General features: G+C 49.4%; 2 protein-coding genes across 2 annotated transcripts; one reads left to right on the top strand and one right to left on the bottom strand.

The window, feature by feature from the left end:
- The first annotated feature begins 10689 nt into the window (after window positions 1-10689).
- Window positions 10690-14766, top strand: LOC123451848 (homocysteine S-methyltransferase 3-like). The gene is made up of 7 exons (XM_045128390.1): window positions 10690-11074; window positions 12563-12619; window positions 12703-12905; window positions 12992-13121; window positions 13224-13427; window positions 13614-13685; window positions 14251-14766. The coding sequence occupies exons 1-7, from the start codon at window positions 10862-10864 to the stop codon at window positions 14401-14403; spliced, it is 1032 nt and encodes a 343-aa protein (XP_044984325.1). The 5' UTR covers window positions 10690-10861; the 3' UTR covers window positions 14404-14766.
- Window positions 14767-14781: 15 nt separating this feature from the next.
- On the bottom strand, window positions 14782-17227 carry LOC123451849 (CBS domain-containing protein CBSX3, mitochondrial-like). Its single transcript, XM_045128392.1, has 6 exons — window positions 16846-17227; window positions 16465-16750; window positions 16281-16362; window positions 15657-15730; window positions 15490-15550; window positions 14782-15367 (listed from the first exon to the last, which is right to left on the bottom strand). Exons 2-6 carry the CDS (start codon window positions 16720-16722, stop codon window positions 15225-15227), a joined length of 618 nt encoding a protein of 205 aa, XP_044984327.1. The 5' UTR covers window positions 16723-16750; window positions 16846-17227; the 3' UTR covers window positions 14782-15224.
- Between the last annotated feature and the right edge of the window lie 2477 nt (window positions 17228-19704).

The following is a 19704-nucleotide window of genomic DNA, read 5'->3' as shown; positions in this document are numbered from 1 at the left end:
GTCCAAAAGGCGTTATCACCATCACCGACAACCGTCAGCGAGCCGAGGAGTGTCTGCAAGAGGGATCAAGGATCGCCGACCAGCAGATGGCTGTACTCGAGCTCGAAGAGTACAAGAAGACAGTCGACCCTGCCGACTTAATGCGCTCAAAGAAGCCAGCTTTTGAGTCCGCATTCCAGTCGGCGGGAGAGACTAAGTAGGTCAGCATCCACCCGACGGACGAGTCTGCCGCCCCGACGAACATCTCCACCACCCTCGATCCTAAATAGGAAGCCAAGCTCACTCAATTCCTCCGTGAGAACTGGGACATCTTCGCATGGAAACCTTCTGACATGCCGGGTGTACCCAGGGAGTTGGCTGAGCACCGACTGCATGTGGATCCCGTCGCTCGGCCCATCCGAGAGCGCCTGCGTCGGTCCGCCGCGCACAAGAGGAAGGCAATCGGAGAAGAGGTGGCCAAGCTGCTGGCTGCCAACTTCATTCGCGAGGTTCACCACTCCGAGTGGCTCGCCAATGTCGTCATGGTGCCCAAGAAGGACAAGTCACTCCGAATGTGCATTGACTTCAAGCACCTCAATAAGGTCTGCCCGAAAGACCATTTTTCGCTCCCCCGCATAGATCAAATTGTCGATTCGACTGCGGGATGCGAGCGTTTGTCATTCCTTGATGCCTACTCGGGTTATCATCACATCCGTCTGTATGGTCCAGATGAGTTGAAAACAGCCTTCATCACCCCGTTTGGGTGCTTCTGCTACATCACTATGCCTTTCGGTCTGAAGAATGCAGGAGCTACCTTTATGCGCATGATCCAAAAATGTCTCCTCGACCAGATCGGTCGCAATGTGGAGGCATACATGGATGATATCGTAGTCAAGTCACGCAAAGGTTCCGACCTGCTGACTGACTTGGCAGAAACATTCGCCAACCTTCGTAGGTATGATATCAAGCTAAACCCAGCCAAATGTTCATCCGGTGTTCCCAGAGGAAAGTTACTCGGTTTCTTCGTTTTCGAACGAGGGATCGATGTTAACCCCGAAAAGATCGGGACCATCGTCCGAATGGATAGGCCGGTCAGAATACACGATGTTCAACGGCTCACAGGTTGCCTAGCGGCTTTGAGCAGGTTCATCAGTCGACTCGGCGAAAAAGCACTTCCTCTGTACCGACTCATGAAGAAGTCAGATACCTTCGAGTGGACAGACGAAGCCCAAGTCGCATTCGACGACCTCAAAGTCCTACTTTCCACCCAGCCGGTTCTTACTGCTCCGCTCAGTGAAGAGCCCCTTCTTCTATATATCGCGGCTACAAATCAAGTCGTCAGTACTGTTCTTACAGTCGAGCGAGAAGAAGAAGGCAAAGCATACAAAGTTCAGCGGCCAGTGTACTACGTCTCCGAAGTCCTGACCTCTTCCAAGCAGAGGTATCCCCATTATCAAAAGCTTATCTATGGGATCTATATGACTTCAAAGAAGGTGGCCCATTATTTCCAAGACCACTCGGTATCTGTCGTTTCTGATGCTCCGTTGTCGGAAATTCTCCACAATCGGGACGCATCGGGCCGAGTGGCGAAGTGGGCGATGGAGATGATGTACTGCGACATCAAGTTCGAGGCCAAGAAAGCTATTAAGTCTCAAGCCCTGGCTGACTTTATAGCAGAATGGGTAGAACAACAGCAACCGACTCACATCTACTCGGCTCATTGGACAATGTTCTTCGATGGGTCTAAGATGTTGAATGGATCCGGCGTTGGTGTTGTGATCATATCGCCAAAGGGTGACAAGCTCAAGTACGTGCTTCAAATACACTTTGATTCCTCTAACAACGAGGCAGAGTATGAAGCTCTTCTCTACGGATTGCGCATGGCCATCTCACTCGGCGTCCGTCGCCTGATGGTCTACGGCGACTCGGACTTGGTGGTCAACCAAGTGATGGAAGAGTGGGACGTAAGGAACCCCACCATGACAACATACTGCAATGCAGTCAGGAAGCTGGAGAAGAAGTTTGAAGGTCTAGAACTTCATCATGTTCCAAGACTGAAGAACCAAGCAGCTGACGAGTTGGCGAAACTCGGATCCACTCGGAGACCAGTCCCGAGTAATGTCTGCCTTGAGCACCTCCATCTTCCTTCAGTTAAAGAAGATCCCTTCACGGAAGAACTAGTACAACCCAAGAGCGCAACAGATCCGACTGAAGTCGATGTGCCTGCTGTGGTTGATCTGGTCACAGAGATTCTGGTAGTCATTCCCGATTGGACTGTGCCGATCATGGCATATATCCTGAGACAAGAACTTCCAGAAGATGAAGTCCAAGCCTGGCAAATAGTTCGTAGGTCGAAGGCATTCATAGTCATTGTGAAGTCCAAAGCTATGGTCGACCGATGTGAAGGCTGTCAGTTCTACTCCAACAAGTCCCACAAGCCAACATCTGCACTAAAGACAATCCCACTTGTGTGGCCATTTGCAGTTTGGGGATTAGACACAGTCGGACCATTCAAGACAGGCCAAGGAGGCTACACACATCTGTTGGTGGCAGTCGACAAGTTTACAAAATGGATAGAAGCCAAGCCCATCAAGAAACTCGACGCCTCCACAGCCATTAAGTTTGTCAGGGACATCATCTCCAGATTCAGAGTACCTCACAGCATAATCACGGACAATGGGACAAACTTCGACTCGGACAGATTCAAAGGTTTCTGTGCGAGTCAGGGTATCCGAGTGGATTTTGCTTCCGTAGCACATTCGCAATCCAATGGACAAGCTGAGCGTGCGAATGGACGTATCCTTCAAGGTTTGAAGCCTCGACTCTTGCGAGAGGTAGGACATGCTGCTGGTGCATGGGTCATCGAGTTACCTTCAGTACTTTGGGGCCTCCGCACCACTCCAAACCGATCAACGGGGCGATCGCCGTTCTTCCTCGTCTATGGAGCAGAAGCGGTCCTTCCGAGTGACCTGCTTCACAATGCCCCGCGAGTTGAGCTCTTCTCCGAAGCCGAAGCAGAACAAGCAAGGCAAGATGGAGTCGATCTTCTAGAGGAGGAGCGCGAGATGGCACTCACTCGCTCAACAATTTACCAACAAGATCTGCGACGCTTTCATGCACGTCATGTCAGGAGCCGCACGTTCCAAGCAGGCGATTTAGTGCTCCGAGTGGATCAGCAAAGACCGCACAAGTTGGCTCCGGCCTGGGAGGGGCCTTTCATCCTCTCCAAGGTGCTGAACAACGGAGCATACAGACTATACAACATTCAGAGGGAGACAGACGAGCCGCGTGCATGGAACGGAGATCTCCTCAAGCGTTTTTATACGTGTTCGTCGACTGAAGCAGTGTAACGAACAAGTTTTGACGAAATAATATACAGCAGATTCAGTTTTTGCAGATTCAGAGTTCTTCTGCGGTTGCAGACTACGGTCACACACAAAAAAAAAACTTAGTTGCGATCCCAAATTGCCTAAGTACTACCTTCCTCTGAGTGTGCACTTCACGTCGCACTCGGCGACTTAGCTGCGATACTGCATCGCCTAAGTACTAACTTCCTCCGAGTGTGCACTATACGTCGCACTCGGGGACTTAGCCGCGATCCTGAATCGCCTAAGTAATAACTCCATCCGAGTGTGCACTATACGTCGCACTCGGGGACTTAGCTGCGATCCCGAATCGCCTAAGTACTACCTTCCTCCGAGTGTGCACTTCACGTCGCACTCGGCGACTTAGCTGCGATCCTGCATCGCCTAAGTACTAACTTCCTCCGAGTGTGCACTATACGTCGCACTCGGGGACTTAGCTGCGATCCCGAATCGCCTAAGTACTACCTTCCTCCGAGTGTGCACTTCACGTCGCACTCGGCGACTTAGCTGCGATCCTGCATCGCCTAAGTACTAACTTCCTCCGAGTGTGCACTATACGTCGCACTCGGGGACTTAGCCGCGATCCCAAATCGCCTAAGTAATAACTCCCTCCGAGTGTGCACTATACGTCGCACTCAGGGACTTAGCTGCGATCCTGAATCACCTAAGTAATAACTCCCTCCGAGTGTGCACTATACGTCCACTCGGGGACTTAACTGCGATCCTGCATCGCCTAAGTAATAACTCCCTCCGAGTGTGCACTATACGTCGCACTCAGGGACTTAGCTGCGATCCTGAATCGCCTAAGTAGTAACTTCCTCCGAGTGTGCACTATACGTCGCACTCGGGGACTTAGCTGCGATCCTGAATCGCCTAAGTACTAACTTCCTCCGAGTGTGCACTATGCGTCGCACTCGGGGACTTAGCTGTGATCACGAATCACTTAAGTAATAACTCATTCGAGTGTGCATTACAAGTCCCACTCGGAGACTTAGCTGTGATCACGAATCACCTAAGTCTTAATATTCTCCGAGTACGCACTAAGTGTTGCACTCAAAACAGCATTCAAGCAAAAGACTAAATGTTTTCATTCCGACTCCAACAGTCCAGAAACGATAATTGACTCGGTGCGGGTCAAGCTTACCCGCACCGATTTAAAAGTATGACGGCCAACAGAAGTGGCCAGAGTATCTTACAGGTAAACACTCGGCATACCGAGGATAAAGTTTGATCAAACGTCAGCTGGGCCGGCGTCAGGACTGGAGGGCTCCACAAAAGTGTCCAAGTCGATTCCATCAGCGATGCGGGTAGCGGTCTCAAGGAACGTCTCCATGAAGTCTTCGAATCGAAGCTTCTTCGTGTTGGCGACCTTCAATGCTTTCAGCTTATCTTCCCGCACCTCCTTGCGATGGACTCGGACCAAGGACAGCGCAACATCAGCACCGCAACGCGCTGCCGATTTCTTCCACGATTGCACTCGGCCCGCAATCTCCTCCAGTCGCCCCAACAGAGTCTCCATCTCCTGCCGCGACTCGTCTTCCGGCCAAAGCTCCTTGTCAATGCGGCCGATGACTTCTCTCAGTCGGCTGATGAAAGGACCCACTTTGCCTATGCGGATATGCGCCCGGAGCAGATCCCGGTTGGCGTCCTCGCCGAGTGGCACATTGTCCTTCATGGACCGCTCCACAGCCGCCGCTTCAGCTTCGGCGTCACCGCAAAAGTCTGCACCAAACGAGCAAACAGACAGTAAAAACCGAGTGTTCGTCACACGGTCCAACCACTCGACAAAGCATAAGACTTACCAGCCAGACGAGTCATCATCTGGACAGCCCAGTCGTTGACATACTTCTCCTGAGCTGTCCATCGTCTGTTCCGAACAGCCACTTGATTGTGCAGTTCAGTCCTCTGTTTCTTCAGTCTCTCCACCTCCGCCACCAACACCCTGTTTGCCTCCAGCGCCTCCTCCAAGGACTTCTCTCGCACTTCCAGAGCGTCCTTCATGCCGGCCATGGCGAACATTGCAGCTTCCAGTTCACCAGCATACTGGTTCCTCTCAGCTCTCAGGGCTTCATAAGCAGTTCCCATTTCACAAGTTTTCTGCGCCAAGAAACAAAGGGTAATTAGCAAGTTTATCAGTTCACGGGCTAAGTTCTTCAGACCCCTGCCGACGCAAGCAGTCGACTGCGGTCTCGGGGACTACACCGAGTGGGTTCACTAAGAGTGACCCCACTGGCATGCACCTCAAACAGGCCCGCCCTATTGAGGTGCACGTTTTCACCTGCGCCTCCGAGGCCAACACTACTCGACCTGCGTGCAACTTACTCTCGGAGACTCTTACCGCAAGAGCGCTCCGATTGCAATAAGTACTCGCACTCGGAAATCCTGTCTACGGACACAACCAAATTAACGACAAGACGTATAAAGACAACTGTCGGTGCAAGCACTCGACAGAAGTCTCGGGGACTACACCCACTGGGTTCACTCGGAGTGAACCCATTGCAACAATCAATACCACCCAGTGGGTTACAGGAGAAAAGTAAATACTTACTAGACTACTTACTCGGATGTCATCGCGCAGCTCCAAGCTCCGCTGGTACAAGGCTGCAACGGAGTCATAAGCCCTCTTGGCTTCTCCAGCCATGAGCTCCGCCTGCACCATGGCCCCCTTGGCCGCTCCCACCTGCTCCTCTGGAAGACGCCGGATGCTGAATTCAGCATTCGACGAACCGGGAATCGTGGGAGGCTCCTGGGGCATCCCAAGGTCCACCCCAGTCGGTTCCTCCCCCACCGGCACCGGTTCAGCCGGTGGAGGCGCCTCGGTCGGTGGAGCATCAGCGGCAAGGGTAGCAGCAGGAGGAGCAGCTTCAGGGACTGGCTCCAGGACAGGCTCCACGGCGGGGTCGGCTCTCCCCTGGTCGTCCTCGTCCAGGTGAATCGCCCCTGACAAGCCGAATAACATGGCGCCTCAGAAAAAGAAAAGGATGGCACAGTCTACAGGAATAAAACACCCGACTCTCCTACAACATACCTGGCTGGGACGAGACGGCGTTGTCCGTGTCCATGGGGTCATCCCCTTGGCGGGCCGGAGAGGTTGCAGAAGTGGCGACCCTGTCGAGTGAAGTCCATTCGACTTGTAAAGCAGGAGTTCACTCGGATAATGTAAAGAGCCGAAAGTTAGATTCACTTACGTGGATGTGACGGGGATGGCAACCCTCATGCGCGGCAGAGCCTTCCGAGGTTTGGGCCCACTCGGTTTGGGCGCCCTAGAAGACTGGCCTGCGGGCTCAGCGGAGGCGTCCCTGGACCTCTTCGTGCCTCGAGCACTCGGGGCCACCGGAGCGGCAGGCGGAGCACTCGACGACGCAGGAGGAGCTGAAGGGACGGCAGGCTTATGTCGACGCTTACTCCGATGCTCTGGCCGTGGAGGTGGCGAGTCGCGTTCTTCGTCCTCTTCCTCCTCCTCGCTGTCCTCCTCCTCCGACTCCCCGCTGTCGGAGATGTATTCGGCGCTCTCCACGCTCCCCTCCTGGCTGCCTTCCTCCTCTTCCTCCTCCAGATTCCCGTTCGAGACGGAGGAGAACCAGTTGGTCCACTCCTGCATGAGGTTCAATCGAAAACGTTAAGCATCACACGAGGATATAAATAAACGACTGGAATCGAGACAGTTCAATGCACTCGGCTAATGCCACTCACCTAATTCGGTGGAGGGTTGTCCGCGCTGTAAGGCGTCACTCGGCGGGCTCCTTTGGGGTTCTCACAGGGACCCGTGATTTGGAGCACCCACGAGGTCACCTTCTCCTCGAGTATGCCCACCACATTGGTCCGAGTGGAATCCTCGGGTCCTGTGTAGTGCCACATAGCGTGGTCGCGGGCTTGCAGAGGCTGGATCCGCCGACCGATGAAGACTTCCAGCAGGTCAATACCGGTGACCCCCCTCCTGACAACATCCACGAGTGCCTCGACCAAAGGCTGGATATCGTTCTTCTCGGCCTTCGAGAGCGCGAGTTGCTTGGGTGGAGCGGGACGGTCTAGGCTAAACGGAGGCAGCCCAGTCAACGCGTTCGGACAGGCTATGTCCTGGCAGTAGAACCACGTCGACTGCCAGTTCCTAACCGACTCGCTCAACTGGAGAGCAGGGTAGCTGCTCCGACTCTTCTTCTGGAACCCTAAACCCCCACAGAGCTGGAGGAGATGCGTCTTGTCGTCCGACTAACTAAGACGTTTTATGGTTTGGGAGCGGGCGGAGAAGATGTGTTTGAATAAACCCCAATGGGGAGGGCAACCAATAAAGCACTCGCACAAAACAATGAAGGCAGAAAGATGGGCGATGGCATTCGGAGGGAAGTGATGGAGTTGAGCACCAAAGTGGTTCATGATGCCTTTGAAGAAGGGATGCGGAGGAAGAGAAAAACCTCTGTGAACATGGCTGAGGAGCAAGACGCGCTCCACCTCCCGTGGCGCCGGCTCGACCTCGTCATCCGCTGGCAGCCTCCAGGACTTATGCACGAGCATGCCGTGCTCCACCAGCTCCAGCAGGTCCCCCTCCGTCATCGTGGAGGGGAGGAAATCACCTCGGATCCACCCCGCCGGCAGCGGCCACTGCCGCCGTTGAGCTGCCGCCGCCTTGTTCTTCTTCTTCCTCGCCTCCATCTTGCTGGTCTGACCCTTGGTCATGGAGGCGACGACGAGTCCTCGAGGAAGAGGAGGAGGAAGGAGCGTAGGTGCGTAGGGGGTGACGAGGAAGACGGAGCAGGCGGGAGCGAAAGATTCGGCAAGCGTAACCGAGGAGTCTCGCCGCCCAGAAGTTAAATAGAGCGCCGACTGGGTCACTAGCGAATGGGCCCGAAATCTTATCTACCCGACCGATCGCGGCGATATCAGTGGAGGAGTTGAAGGCGCTAAGATCGAGGAGTCAGGCGCTACTCGAGCGCGCTGACGTCGTCCCCGCTGAGCGCGCGGAACCCGAAATTTGAGATCCCGGAAAATCCGCCGCTGTTAGTTGACCAGTCGCGTCAAAAGATGCCGTGAGAGCACTCGGTTCCCGACAGTCTGTTTCGCAAGCACCTCCACTCGGAGCGCTGATCAAGAGAGATAAAATGGATAGAGGCAAGCAACGTCCAAGCCGAACCAAGTCCAGTCGGATCTGAACCTCAAGCACTGCTTCGACGTTTCAACCCCAATCCATTCGGGGACTAATGATGGGGTCATAGTCCTAGGGTAGGGTCATAGGCCTGCCCTACATGTCCTACCCAAAGACTACCCCACATAAAGGATAGGACCTTAAGTCAACCCCGACTGAATTAAGGAGTCCCCATCATCCAGTCGGTAACATGCCCAGAATCATCCAGTCGGAGGCTAGCATTCGGATGGCACCAGGCCAACCGACTGGATACACTCGGTACGTCGTAACCTCTCTGGAGGGAAACTGCCGTACGTTTCCGGGTGTGTTTATTAGCATTTAGAGCATACATTACCTGTAACGTATGCATTCAATCGCCACTACTCCACCCCTGAGTCAGAACCGTTGTGGAGGGCAGCGCACTCTATATAAGCCGCCCTCCCCCACTGGTCAAGGGGTTAGAAAATCACTGTATTCCATATTACACTCGGTAACAAGCTCCGAGAGCACTGAGACGTAGGGCTGTTACCTCCACCGCAGAGGGGCCTGAACTCATACAACCTCGCCGTAGCTAGGACTCTGCCCATCTCCTTCGTACCTTACACATCTACTGTCAGGCTTATACCCACGACAAGTGATAAACTTTTATAATTTTCTATATACTTTGTATGAAGGAATCAGGCCCGGCCCTGAGGGGGGGGGGCGAGCAGGGCGGCCGCCCCGGGCCCCCACGTCTCAAGGGCCCCCCGTAATAGCTACGTTGTGCACGCGAGCTGCGAGCAGGCCTGGGCCATGCATGCACATGTTGCCCTTGTGGCGCTACTAATTAGCTATTTTTTTGGAAGGATCGCTAGTTGCCTAATTCACTTGATCTAATCAACGATTAACGATGACTCAAGGTCGAGGCTTATCTCCATCTCCCCAGTTAACCTTGCGTGTGCGCCGCCTCGACGAACTTGTTTTATCTTCATGTTTCCTGGCGACTGAAAGAATAAGAGCAACACACAGCGCATGCAGCAGCGGATGCTCCATGGCCGGATGAGAGAAGGTATGTCTCATCTTTTGCCCTGTGTATTTTTTTCTGGAAATAGTGTCATGTGCGATTTTTCCTAGTCGAATTGATGATTTTATCGAGATGAACTGATGCTTTCGTTAGGTTTATGTTAGTATGAATTACTAATTACTTCTTTAATTTTGGCACGGTCACATCATCTAAAAAGTTTGCATCCGGTGGTCAGAAAGAAAGAAAGAAAACATACATGGTTCGTTGATAGAATCACATACATAATGTATCGACAGATTTCTTAAGTAAAACTTTATGCATTGAGAAAAATGTATTAGATAATGTCAATATTGATACGACCACCAACAATTTTGCTTCTTGGATTGTTAGGAGAAATATTTCTAGGTAACATTTACAAATTAATTAGAATATCGACTACTTACTCGCAAAAAAATACACTGCTTGATTATTAGTTCGGTGCCTATATTAAGGGCCCCTATGTTTTAGTTCCGTCCCGGGCCTCTGAAATCTCAGGACCGGCCCTGGAAGGAATTATAAGGAAAGTTGTTATTAGACCCGGGGTTATAGCCCTAGCTGCCCCAGGCCTGTCTCTGCCACTGAAGATTCGCATCAGGATCATTTACCCCCGTGCCTTCTTCAAACCCAGCAACAATATCATTGTGCATTAGAATATGTCTTTGTTATCGTTTCCGTAGTTCTTAACATCCCTTCGTTGAAATCTTCTTCAAACCCATCACCAATATCCATTGTGCATTAGAACATGTCTTTGTTGTCGTTCCCACAGTTCTTAACATCCGTCCATTGACTTCATTGATTCCACATAAGGCAAAACGACATGTTACATTTTCTACCCGATCAATCAATTTGGCATCGGAGCAGATAATTGCTCTGGTTTTGAATTGCATAGTATCACAATTTGGCGTGCACTTGGAAAGAAAGTACTTTCTCCGTTCCTAAATATAAGTCTTTCTAGAGGTTCTACCAATGAACCACATACGGATGTATATAAACATACTTTATAGTGTATATTCATTTATTTTGCTTCGTATGTAGACCCATAATGAAATGTCTTAAAAGACTTATATTTAGGAACGGAGGGAGTAAGCAAAATCCGAGGACGACAAGATCTACGTTGGCATGTTTATTTGGATAGGAGAAACTCATGTAGATAGGGTAGGGGTGACCTAAAAACCCTGTTGCCGTGTCAGCAATCAGCATCCCCTCCTCCCTCCTTTCCACCTGTGGGCTGTGGCCTGCGGGGTTCTTTCTCCCCTCCCCTCCCCCCTGCTATAAAGCTTGCCCCGGACGCCGCACGCAAAATCCAGAAATCCCCAATCCCAAACCTAGTACACTGCACTGTAGCAGGAGTGCGAGATGGTGGTGAAGAGCGCAGGAGGAGGAGGAGGCGGCGGCGGCGCGGAGGAGGGGGCCGCGGGCGCGGCGGTGCGGCGGTGGGTGGAGGCCGGCGGCGGGAGGCTGGTGCTGGACGGCGGGCTGGCCACGGAGCTCGAGGCCCACGGCGCCGACCTCAACGACCCGCTCTGGAGCGCCAAGTGCATCCTCTCCTCCCCGCACCTCATCCGCAAGGCAAGCCGCGCCGCCCGAAACACCACCTCATCCACTCTCCACGCCGCCGCCGCCACCTTGGCCTTTTTATTTCGTTGATGACAAGTTCTTAGGATCCACCACTTTTCTTCCTCTAGCATTTTTCATCTCCGCCTGGGTTCTCCTTGGTGCCCACCGTGATTCTTGGTGAGGCCGGGTTCCTAAAATCTAACAAAGTAGTAAACTTTTTAGATGCGGAACCATTATGAATTAGCTCGGCCGAACAAGTCAACATTATGGGTCACTAGCTTACAAGGTGGTTGGGAGACTTGGAAAGCGTTCCTTTCTTTCTCCAGGGATGCTGGAACTGGAGCAAGTGCCCCACGGTCCCATTAGAATAAGGTACCAGTGTGCTGCATCATGAACAGGGCAGCAGCACCTCACAGGCGATGCCAGCATCATATGCTTAGGCCAAGGAGGATTCGTTTTCCTTTCTCTGTCATGCTCCTGGCTGGTAAAGACCCCCCAAAAAAGAGAGGAGGATCAATTCTTCCTTTTGCGTGTCCGCTTCTGTGAGCTTGTGATGCTATGATTTCGACGAGCATCTGAAATCTACATGACTAGATGCAGAGCTTCAAGCGTGCAAAATGTGGTTTCGTGTTGTAGAATAAAGTTGTCGCTACGGGATGGAAGACAGGGCCACCGGATGGTTTAGTGCTGTCCGGGTGCCAAATTTGCCGCCAACCTCGTATACCTTTGAGGAATCGGGAACAAAGCTTATGCCACATGCCAAACTTATTCTGAGTATTCTCGACACAACACAAATGATAGTTATTCCAACTATTCTAGAATGAAGTCTGGTCGTTTTTAAATTTTGTATAGTGAAGTCCTTATCCAGTCTAGACTTGAGAACTTCAAGCATGGCCTCAGCCTGGACTTTAGGGCCACTCCCTGTCGAGCCTGATATTATTATTGATTTTTGGATTTGGCTTTGTTGGACCCATCTTGAAGCCACACTGGAAGCATCACGCCACAGTGCTTCACTACTTCCTTCTTACCTGGCAAATGCACTGCTCTGGTCTGGAAAAATAGTTTCGACTCTAGCACTGAACGAGCGCTAGGATCAGTCCTGGGCTTTTCACATTGAGCCATTCAGGACCCATGTTTGACCTGATATGTGGATACTGGATACAGGCATCCTGGTGTTTTCTGATGTTAACACTTAATTATAGATTAGTCTGTGTAAATCTATTGGTGAAACATGCAGTTGCTGTCAGGTGCAACCTGCAAACAAAAATCGGAACAGATCTGAATTCATTATAGCAGCTCACTTTGTTGGGTCACTTGTGTTTATGAGTTATTTACAATTGGTTTTTGCTGCAATTATTAGAGTTATTCACAATTGTTCTTTCTTGCAATTATCTAATAGTTGCAGCTAATCGAGCAATTGATCTTCCGCATTGATCTTCTGCATGTATAGCCGTTGACAGATTGACATAGCATGCTAAGCTTGGTATGTGTATGATACAGGTCCACTTAGACTACATAGAAGCAGGTGCAAACATTATAATTACTGCATCGTATCAGGTTCCAAAATACAGTTTCACTCTTCCCTTTTTATGTTTCCGTGACATTTATGATCATACTGATATTCAAATTTGATGTTGCAGGCTACCATTCAAGGGTTCGAGGCCAAGGGATTTTCAAAAGAACAAGGTGAAAATTTGCTAACAAAGAGTGTTGAGATTGCACATGAAGCACGTGAGATGTTTCTGAAGGAACATCCAGATCAATCCACCGCCTTGCGTCCTATTCTGGTTGCCGCTTCCATCGGAAGTTATGGGGCTTATCTTGCTGATGGCTCTGAGTACAGGTATTTTACTACTTAACATAACACATGCTTTTCCATTTTACTTCTGGGAAGTCACTTCTGACTTCTCTTTATCCGTTTGTGACTAGTGGGGATTATGGTGAAGCCGGAACACTTGAGTTCCTGAAAGATTTTCATCGGCGAAGACTTCAGGTTCTTGCAGAAGCACGGCCTGATTTGATCGCTTTTGAAACAATCCCCAATAAATTGGAAGCTCAGGTATGCTGACTTTACTGATCGCACAGGGATATGTTACCTCAAATTTTACAGTACACTCTTATGAAATAACACCTGATGGTTTGCTCGTGATGTATCTTCTAGGCTTATGTTGAACTTCTTGACGAATGCAACATAAATATCCCTTCATGGTTTTCCTTCAACTCAAAAGATGGAGTTAATGTTGTGAGTGGGGACTCATTAATCGAATGTGCTAATATTGCTAATGCATGTGCAAAGGTTGGTGCAGTTGGTATAAACTGCACGCCTCCAAGATTTATTCATAGCCTGATACTCTCCATTCGGAAGGTAAGAGAATCTTACATTCCTTTTAATTGTAAACAAATGCAAGTTAGGATTATCCTTTCGTCTGTTTCATGAAATGTGCACGTGCATGTTTTGGTTGCACAAATAATACTGTATCTTACCATGTTAACTGGTGAGCAGCAGCAATGTTTTTTATTTGACTAGCTGTGTTGTGCTCTGTTACTGCAGGTCACAGACAAGCCAATTCTGATATATCCCAACAGTGGAGAAAGATATGATGCCGAGAAAAAGGAGTGGGTGGTAAGTTTATGTCAATACACTTATGCCTGTTTTCGATACAAATCATCTTATTTTTCTGAAACAAAAAACCTGTGAATCAAATACCTAACTCTAGTTTTTCCCCTAGAATTCTAGCTTATTTTCTATTCCTTTTATTTTCCATTTTTTTCACTCAGCCTTAGGTAGAACGGTAAAATGTACTCTCTTCGTCCCATAATATGAGACATCATTACATCAAATATGTGAGTATATTTGATGTGATAACGTCTTATATTATGGGACGGTGGGAGTAAATGAATAGATGAACATCCATAGCGCTTGGATATGTGCTCTCCATAGTGCAAGAAAGAAAACTATGCAGGGGAGGCAAAAACTATAGGAAAAATACAATACCTTATTTGAGTTACTCTGTTACATCTGATTTATTTCAAGCAGCCATCCTCATCGTCCCTTTGGTTAGCAGCTAAAACTAGTTGCATAAAGCCACCCTCTAAGCATCTGTCCTACTAATAATATACTGTATGTAGTATCCTTGAGGTTGTTCTAGAACTCTAAACACCAATGATGTGCTTCATTTGGTGTGCAGGAATCCACTGGTGTGTCAGACGGCGATTTCGTTTCTTATGTAGGCGAGTGGTGCAAAGATGGGGCTGCCCTTATTGGGGGCTGCTGCAGGACAACTCCAAACACCATCAGAGCAATAAGTAGATCTCTTAACCAATACTACCCTGCGGCTTAGGTATTTGCGGCACACAGTTGTACCCTCCTTCAGACTGGTTACTCCTGGTGTTATGTTGCCAACATGCCCTGGAGATTTAGTAATAGCTGCGTGACGTTCTCCTGCAAAATGAGATAGCTGTGCACTTACATTTGCGAAACGGCGGTGTGTCTCGAGCGAACAGTAAGATGTAGCTGCTGTACCAAGGAGTGATAGCAAGCAGTAACAGCGAAGTTGTACTAAGGAGTGAGTGAAATGATCTGCGGCGAAGTTCACAACCCCTTATTACCTATTAAGACAGTTTGAGGCAATGTATGTTATACAGATTCTGAGTTGTTATGGAGATATTAACCTGCAATAAGCTGCTATGTTGTTGTGTACCAATGCTGTCTTGTGGGTACCCTGTTTTATTGTACCATAAGTTTTATCTGAGCTACTATGTATGTATTTCCCTTTGAAAACGAAGAATTTTACTGAGGGTTCTTTCATCACTGATATACAAAATTGCCAACAAATCATCGACTTGTTTTTTCTTGTACCATAAGTTTGATCTCAGCTACTATGTATGTATTTCCCTCTGAAAACAAAGAGTTCTCCTGAGGGTTTCCTTCATCACCGATATACAAAATCGCAAACAAAGTCGTTGACTTGTTTTCACTTCTTTTTTTGACAGTTGTGACTTCTTTTCCATAGATGAAACCGTGGGGTGAAATAGCTCGTTGAAGTGCAAGTTTAAAGACAGTTAGTCATTCTAAATGGCAACATGGGGAAGATATAAATCTCGGTTAATTTCATGTATAATTGCATAGACTGTACATTCCTTCATGAACCAGAGCTACATGCTAATAATAATCCCCTGTGATGTACTTCTTCAGTTGTTTCACTTCCTGGTGCTGTTGGTCCACGATTGCTCTGACCACATCACCAACGGAGATCATACCAACAACCTTCTCATCAAAAACCGGTACGTGTCGAATACGCTCGTCTGTTGATGCAGAGAAATCCCCAAAAAATCAAATTAGTAATTAAAGAAATCCAAATTGCTACAGTTCCTGCATGATAGGATCGTAGATAGTGAAATGATTTACCAGTTGAATGTTAAATTACCTGTCATTAGCTCCATTGCACGCAGAATATTGGTATTGCTGGACACGGTGACTAGCTTGTTCTGTAACACAGCAAAGAAATTTATGAGGACTAAAGAAATGTGTGATGATAGGATATTCAATCTGTCGCAGTTATTTTCTTTTTTCTTGTTTGTTAACCCCATTCACCTCTTCTGTCATGATATCTTCGACTCTTGTTTCCTCCGAGGGCCGCCCGGGTAAGAGGACCTTCCTAGCGAAATCTGCATCAGATGAGAATAAATTGCGGGATTTTGAAAGGTTATAGCATTTACAACCAGACCCTTCATACGTCCACAGACGCGTCGGGTCAATGACCAGTAGGAGAGAGAAGGAAAATGACATAACCGGATCCCTTATATCATCTGTATACGTTCGGGCTATCCGTGAACGCTCATATTCATCTTAGATATAGGAAGGATATGAGGACTTGCGGACGCGCCCGGTCAGTCCGTCACGTAGGTGGCGATCCCATTTCGGACCATTTTTTTATTCATTCTTTTTTTCTCTTTCTTCCTCTTCATCAATCACGTGCAAGTGACAGAACATATAAGGAAAAAAAATAAAGAGTGTGGATGCACGAACGGACAAATAAGGGACGCGTTCAGTCATTGATCGGACCCGTCCGCTAACGTTTAGGGGGTTATATTTACTATGTCCGGCTGTCGATGCTTTTAGTGCACGTTGTGCTGTGAACTGATTTCCCCCCTATCTTTCTATCAAAGAGATCCTTTGAATTGGCAATTCCTGCAAGATTTGTTGTGGTTTAATTACCTCTTTCGGTAACAATCCCTGCAAGCTGCTTGTCGTCCCCTGACTTGAGCACGACTAGAGCTCCGACATTATTGGCCGTCATCTACAGATTCAAGCATGGCATTCACTCATTCAGTCATTCAGAATTAGCTAGCGCATTTTTTCCAAAAGGGAAGACGAAAGCAGCCAGCAGCAAAACCCTTACGTGCTTGACGGCATCATGCACCAAATGGGCGGTGCTGCACCAGTACACCGCCCCCGACTGAGCCGCCCCTTTCGCCGTGAGGATTTCCCGGACGGTGATGTTTTCCAGCCCCATGTGAGGGATGATCACGGTCGGGGACTCGCTCTGTATGCGCGAGATGAGGGTGGCCCAGGAGAAGATCCCCTTGTTCATGTGCTGCAGCACGGCCAGCCTCAGCTGCTTCCCGTGCTGGCTCAGCGCCTTGGCGATTCCCTGCATCCTCTCTGTGTGTATGTATCTGCTCCAACTACATGCATGAATCATGATGGCTGTCAGTTCTTTCCTATGCCTTGAGCCCTTGAAATTTCTGCTGAAATGTTTCAGTGAACACCATATGCATACCTTGGCAGTTTTGCTGAATAAGATTGCAAGTAGCTTAGCAGCAGCCGCGCCTTGGATCGAATGGGTCCGCGAAGATGGTGTCTTATGTTGCGAGTGCAGGAATGGGATGCATGCGTGGCGACATTGTTGCCGTCTCTTATATATGACGCAGACCTATCGGAGGGCGGCCGGAGGAGCGCAAGAACCGGTGCTTACCTTCGTCATTCCGAGGGAAGCAAGGAATAACGCTTCAAGGAGACAGCCCCAGGTATTTCTAGCGTTGCTTCTATTCCTTTCGTGACGCCAACCTTTCTTTCTTCTCCTTTTTGAACTGGTGACGCTGGCTTTGCCTTGCAGAGGCCCATATTCTTCAGCTGAATGGCAGTGTGTTTCCTTCCTCCTCGGTTAAGGCCGCCAAAATAAAAAAATAAAAAAACACGTACTCTGTCTGTCCCAAAATTCTTGTCTTAGGTTTGTGTAAAAATGAATGTAGGTAAATACCAAAACATGACTAGATACATTTCTAGACAAATTTAAGACAAAATTTTTGAGACAGAGGAAGTACTTCTTTATTTTGCCTAGGCGGTGGAATAGAGTCAACCTTTGTGACATGGTGAAGCGTCACCTGCACATACAAGATACAACAAGTGTAATAAGGTGATTTAACCGGAGGACAGAGTTTTTGAGCCCCACCTGATTTAAAAAAAATACAAGATGTAGTAAGTTTTCCTCGGTCTCTTTAATTGAGTTTCGTATCGTCCATTCATTCATGGCATCTGGGCTAATGAACCCAACGTCGAAGATTCTTGCTTTTTTGCATTCGACGATCTTCAATCTGCATAATATAGTGATGATAATTATATATACATGCAGTGAACGAGCTGAGCTAGGGACTTAACTATAGAAGTAATACTTAGGAAGTTATGAGTTGTTTGACGAGGCCAGTTGATTGTATAACTGAAATAACTCCACAAATTCAATAGGCATCACGGGAAGTCCAATGAATCCATGCTCTGGTTTCACCGCCACATACATAGTATCTTTTCCAGACTCCCTGCAGTTTTCATGTGCCACTCATGCAATTTGTGCATCATCGTTGTTAGAGGAGGATGATCAGGTTTGACGAGAGGCTTCCCGTGCACGTATTTATATTGTTCTTTTGTTACCTCAGTTGTTCCAAAAATTACGTCATCCCCAAGTAATCACCAGGATTGGTACCGGGCACCATCCCCGGAGCATTAGCGGCGATATCGCTAGACACCTTGAGCGGGGGGCACGATTGCTTCTCCTGTTCGCCGGGCTGGGAATTGTTTTTCCACTTCTTCATTCTGCTAACCTTGCATCACTGGAAGTACTTCCCGACCGCCGCGCTGCTGCATATGTCTTTTTAAGAATGCGTTCATAGTTGGAATCCAGCGGAGGCAGTGGTGGTCGCTTCAGGGCATTGATAGCGCGCTTCACTTTCACCGGATCTAGCTTCTCCTTCGGAGGTGGAGTTTTCTTTGCAAAATGGTCCCTCAATTGGGCACGACATATGTCCTCGTTTTCCTACGCGGTCCTCTCATATGGTAACTTTTTCAGAGGCTTGAGAGATGGACCGTATCTCCCGCCTCTGCCTGTACTGCTAGCCGCCGGAGCGGCGGCGTCTCTCTTCCGTCGTTGCCGACGAGGCGGAGAAGGAGGCGGGCTGCACTGACGCGCTGGAGGAGCCGGAACGGCGGCGTCTGTCTTCCGTCGTTGCCGACGAGGCGAAGGAGGAGGCGGACTGCACTGACGCGCCGGAGTAGGCGAAGGAGGAGGCGAAGTGCCCTCACGCGTCGGAGGAGCCGGAGAAAGAGGCGGGGTGCCCTGATCACTCGCCGGAGGAGGAGGCGGAGTGCCCTGACTCGCCGGAGGAGGAGGAGGAGGCGGAGGCATACAGTTTGGAAGTTTGATGTATTCCTTCTGCCATAGACATGTACTCCTCAGAGCACGAACTAGCTGATTCTTCCCTTCACCTGTAGGGTGGTCAAGCTCGAGCTCCTCAATTCCCTCCATTACTTGATCCACCATCACAACAACATAGCCATATGGAATCGGAAGGCAGTGAAAAGTTCCGTTGGGTTGAGGAGGTGCAACAGAGCCGACAACCGCCTTGAAAGTGAGGTTTCGGCATTTCGTCATAAGCTCGCAATGTTGAGCGTCCGTGATAGTATCCATGGGGTAGCTAGGAGCCGCGAAGTCAGGCTGAATGGGCTCCGTGGAAGCCACGCTGCTTCTCCGCTGAGATGGCGGCGTACCTTCTAGGGTAGCTTCGTGCCGCTGAGATGGTTGGCCGGCAGCTCGCTCGCTCTCAAGTTCCTCTAGCTTTTGTAGCCTTGCATTGATCTTCTGCATGTCGCTCAGCTCCGCTTTCCTCTTTCTCTCCCGGCTTCTGTAACCGCCTGCATCGAGAAACCCAATCTTCCACGAAACGGAGCCTGGTGTGCCTCGTGTTCGTCCAGGGTGTTCAACATTTCCTAGGGCCTCGGTCAGCTCGTCCTTCTCTCTGTCGGGAATGAACGTTCCTTCCTGCGCTGCGGTGATATACTTCTGAAGCTTCTTGATGGGTATTGCAAGTTGCTCGTCCGTCCAACGACACTTCCCTGTTTCAGGGTCCAAAGTTCCCCCAACCCCGAAGAACCAAATCCTTGAACGGTCTGGCCAGTTCAATGTCTGTGGTTCGACCCCTTTAGCAATCAGGTCGTTCTCAGCTTTGTCCCACAACGGCCGGGCTTTGAGGTAGCCACCTGACCCCGTGTGATGGTTACACTGCTTCTTTGCAACATTGTTCTTATTTGTCTCTGACATTTTCTTACTCTTGTCCGATGTCTTGTAGGCCACAAATGCGGTCCCTTGATC

The sequence above is a fragment of the Hordeum vulgare genome, chromosome 5H (assembly GCF_904849725.1).
Source record: "Hordeum vulgare subsp. vulgare chromosome 5H, MorexV3_pseudomolecules_assembly, whole genome shotgun sequence".
Lineage (NCBI taxonomy): Eukaryota > Viridiplantae > Streptophyta > Magnoliopsida > Poales > Poaceae > Hordeum > Hordeum vulgare.
Note: the sequence above shows the minus strand (reverse complement) of the source record. Positions and strands in the feature narration are given on the sequence as shown.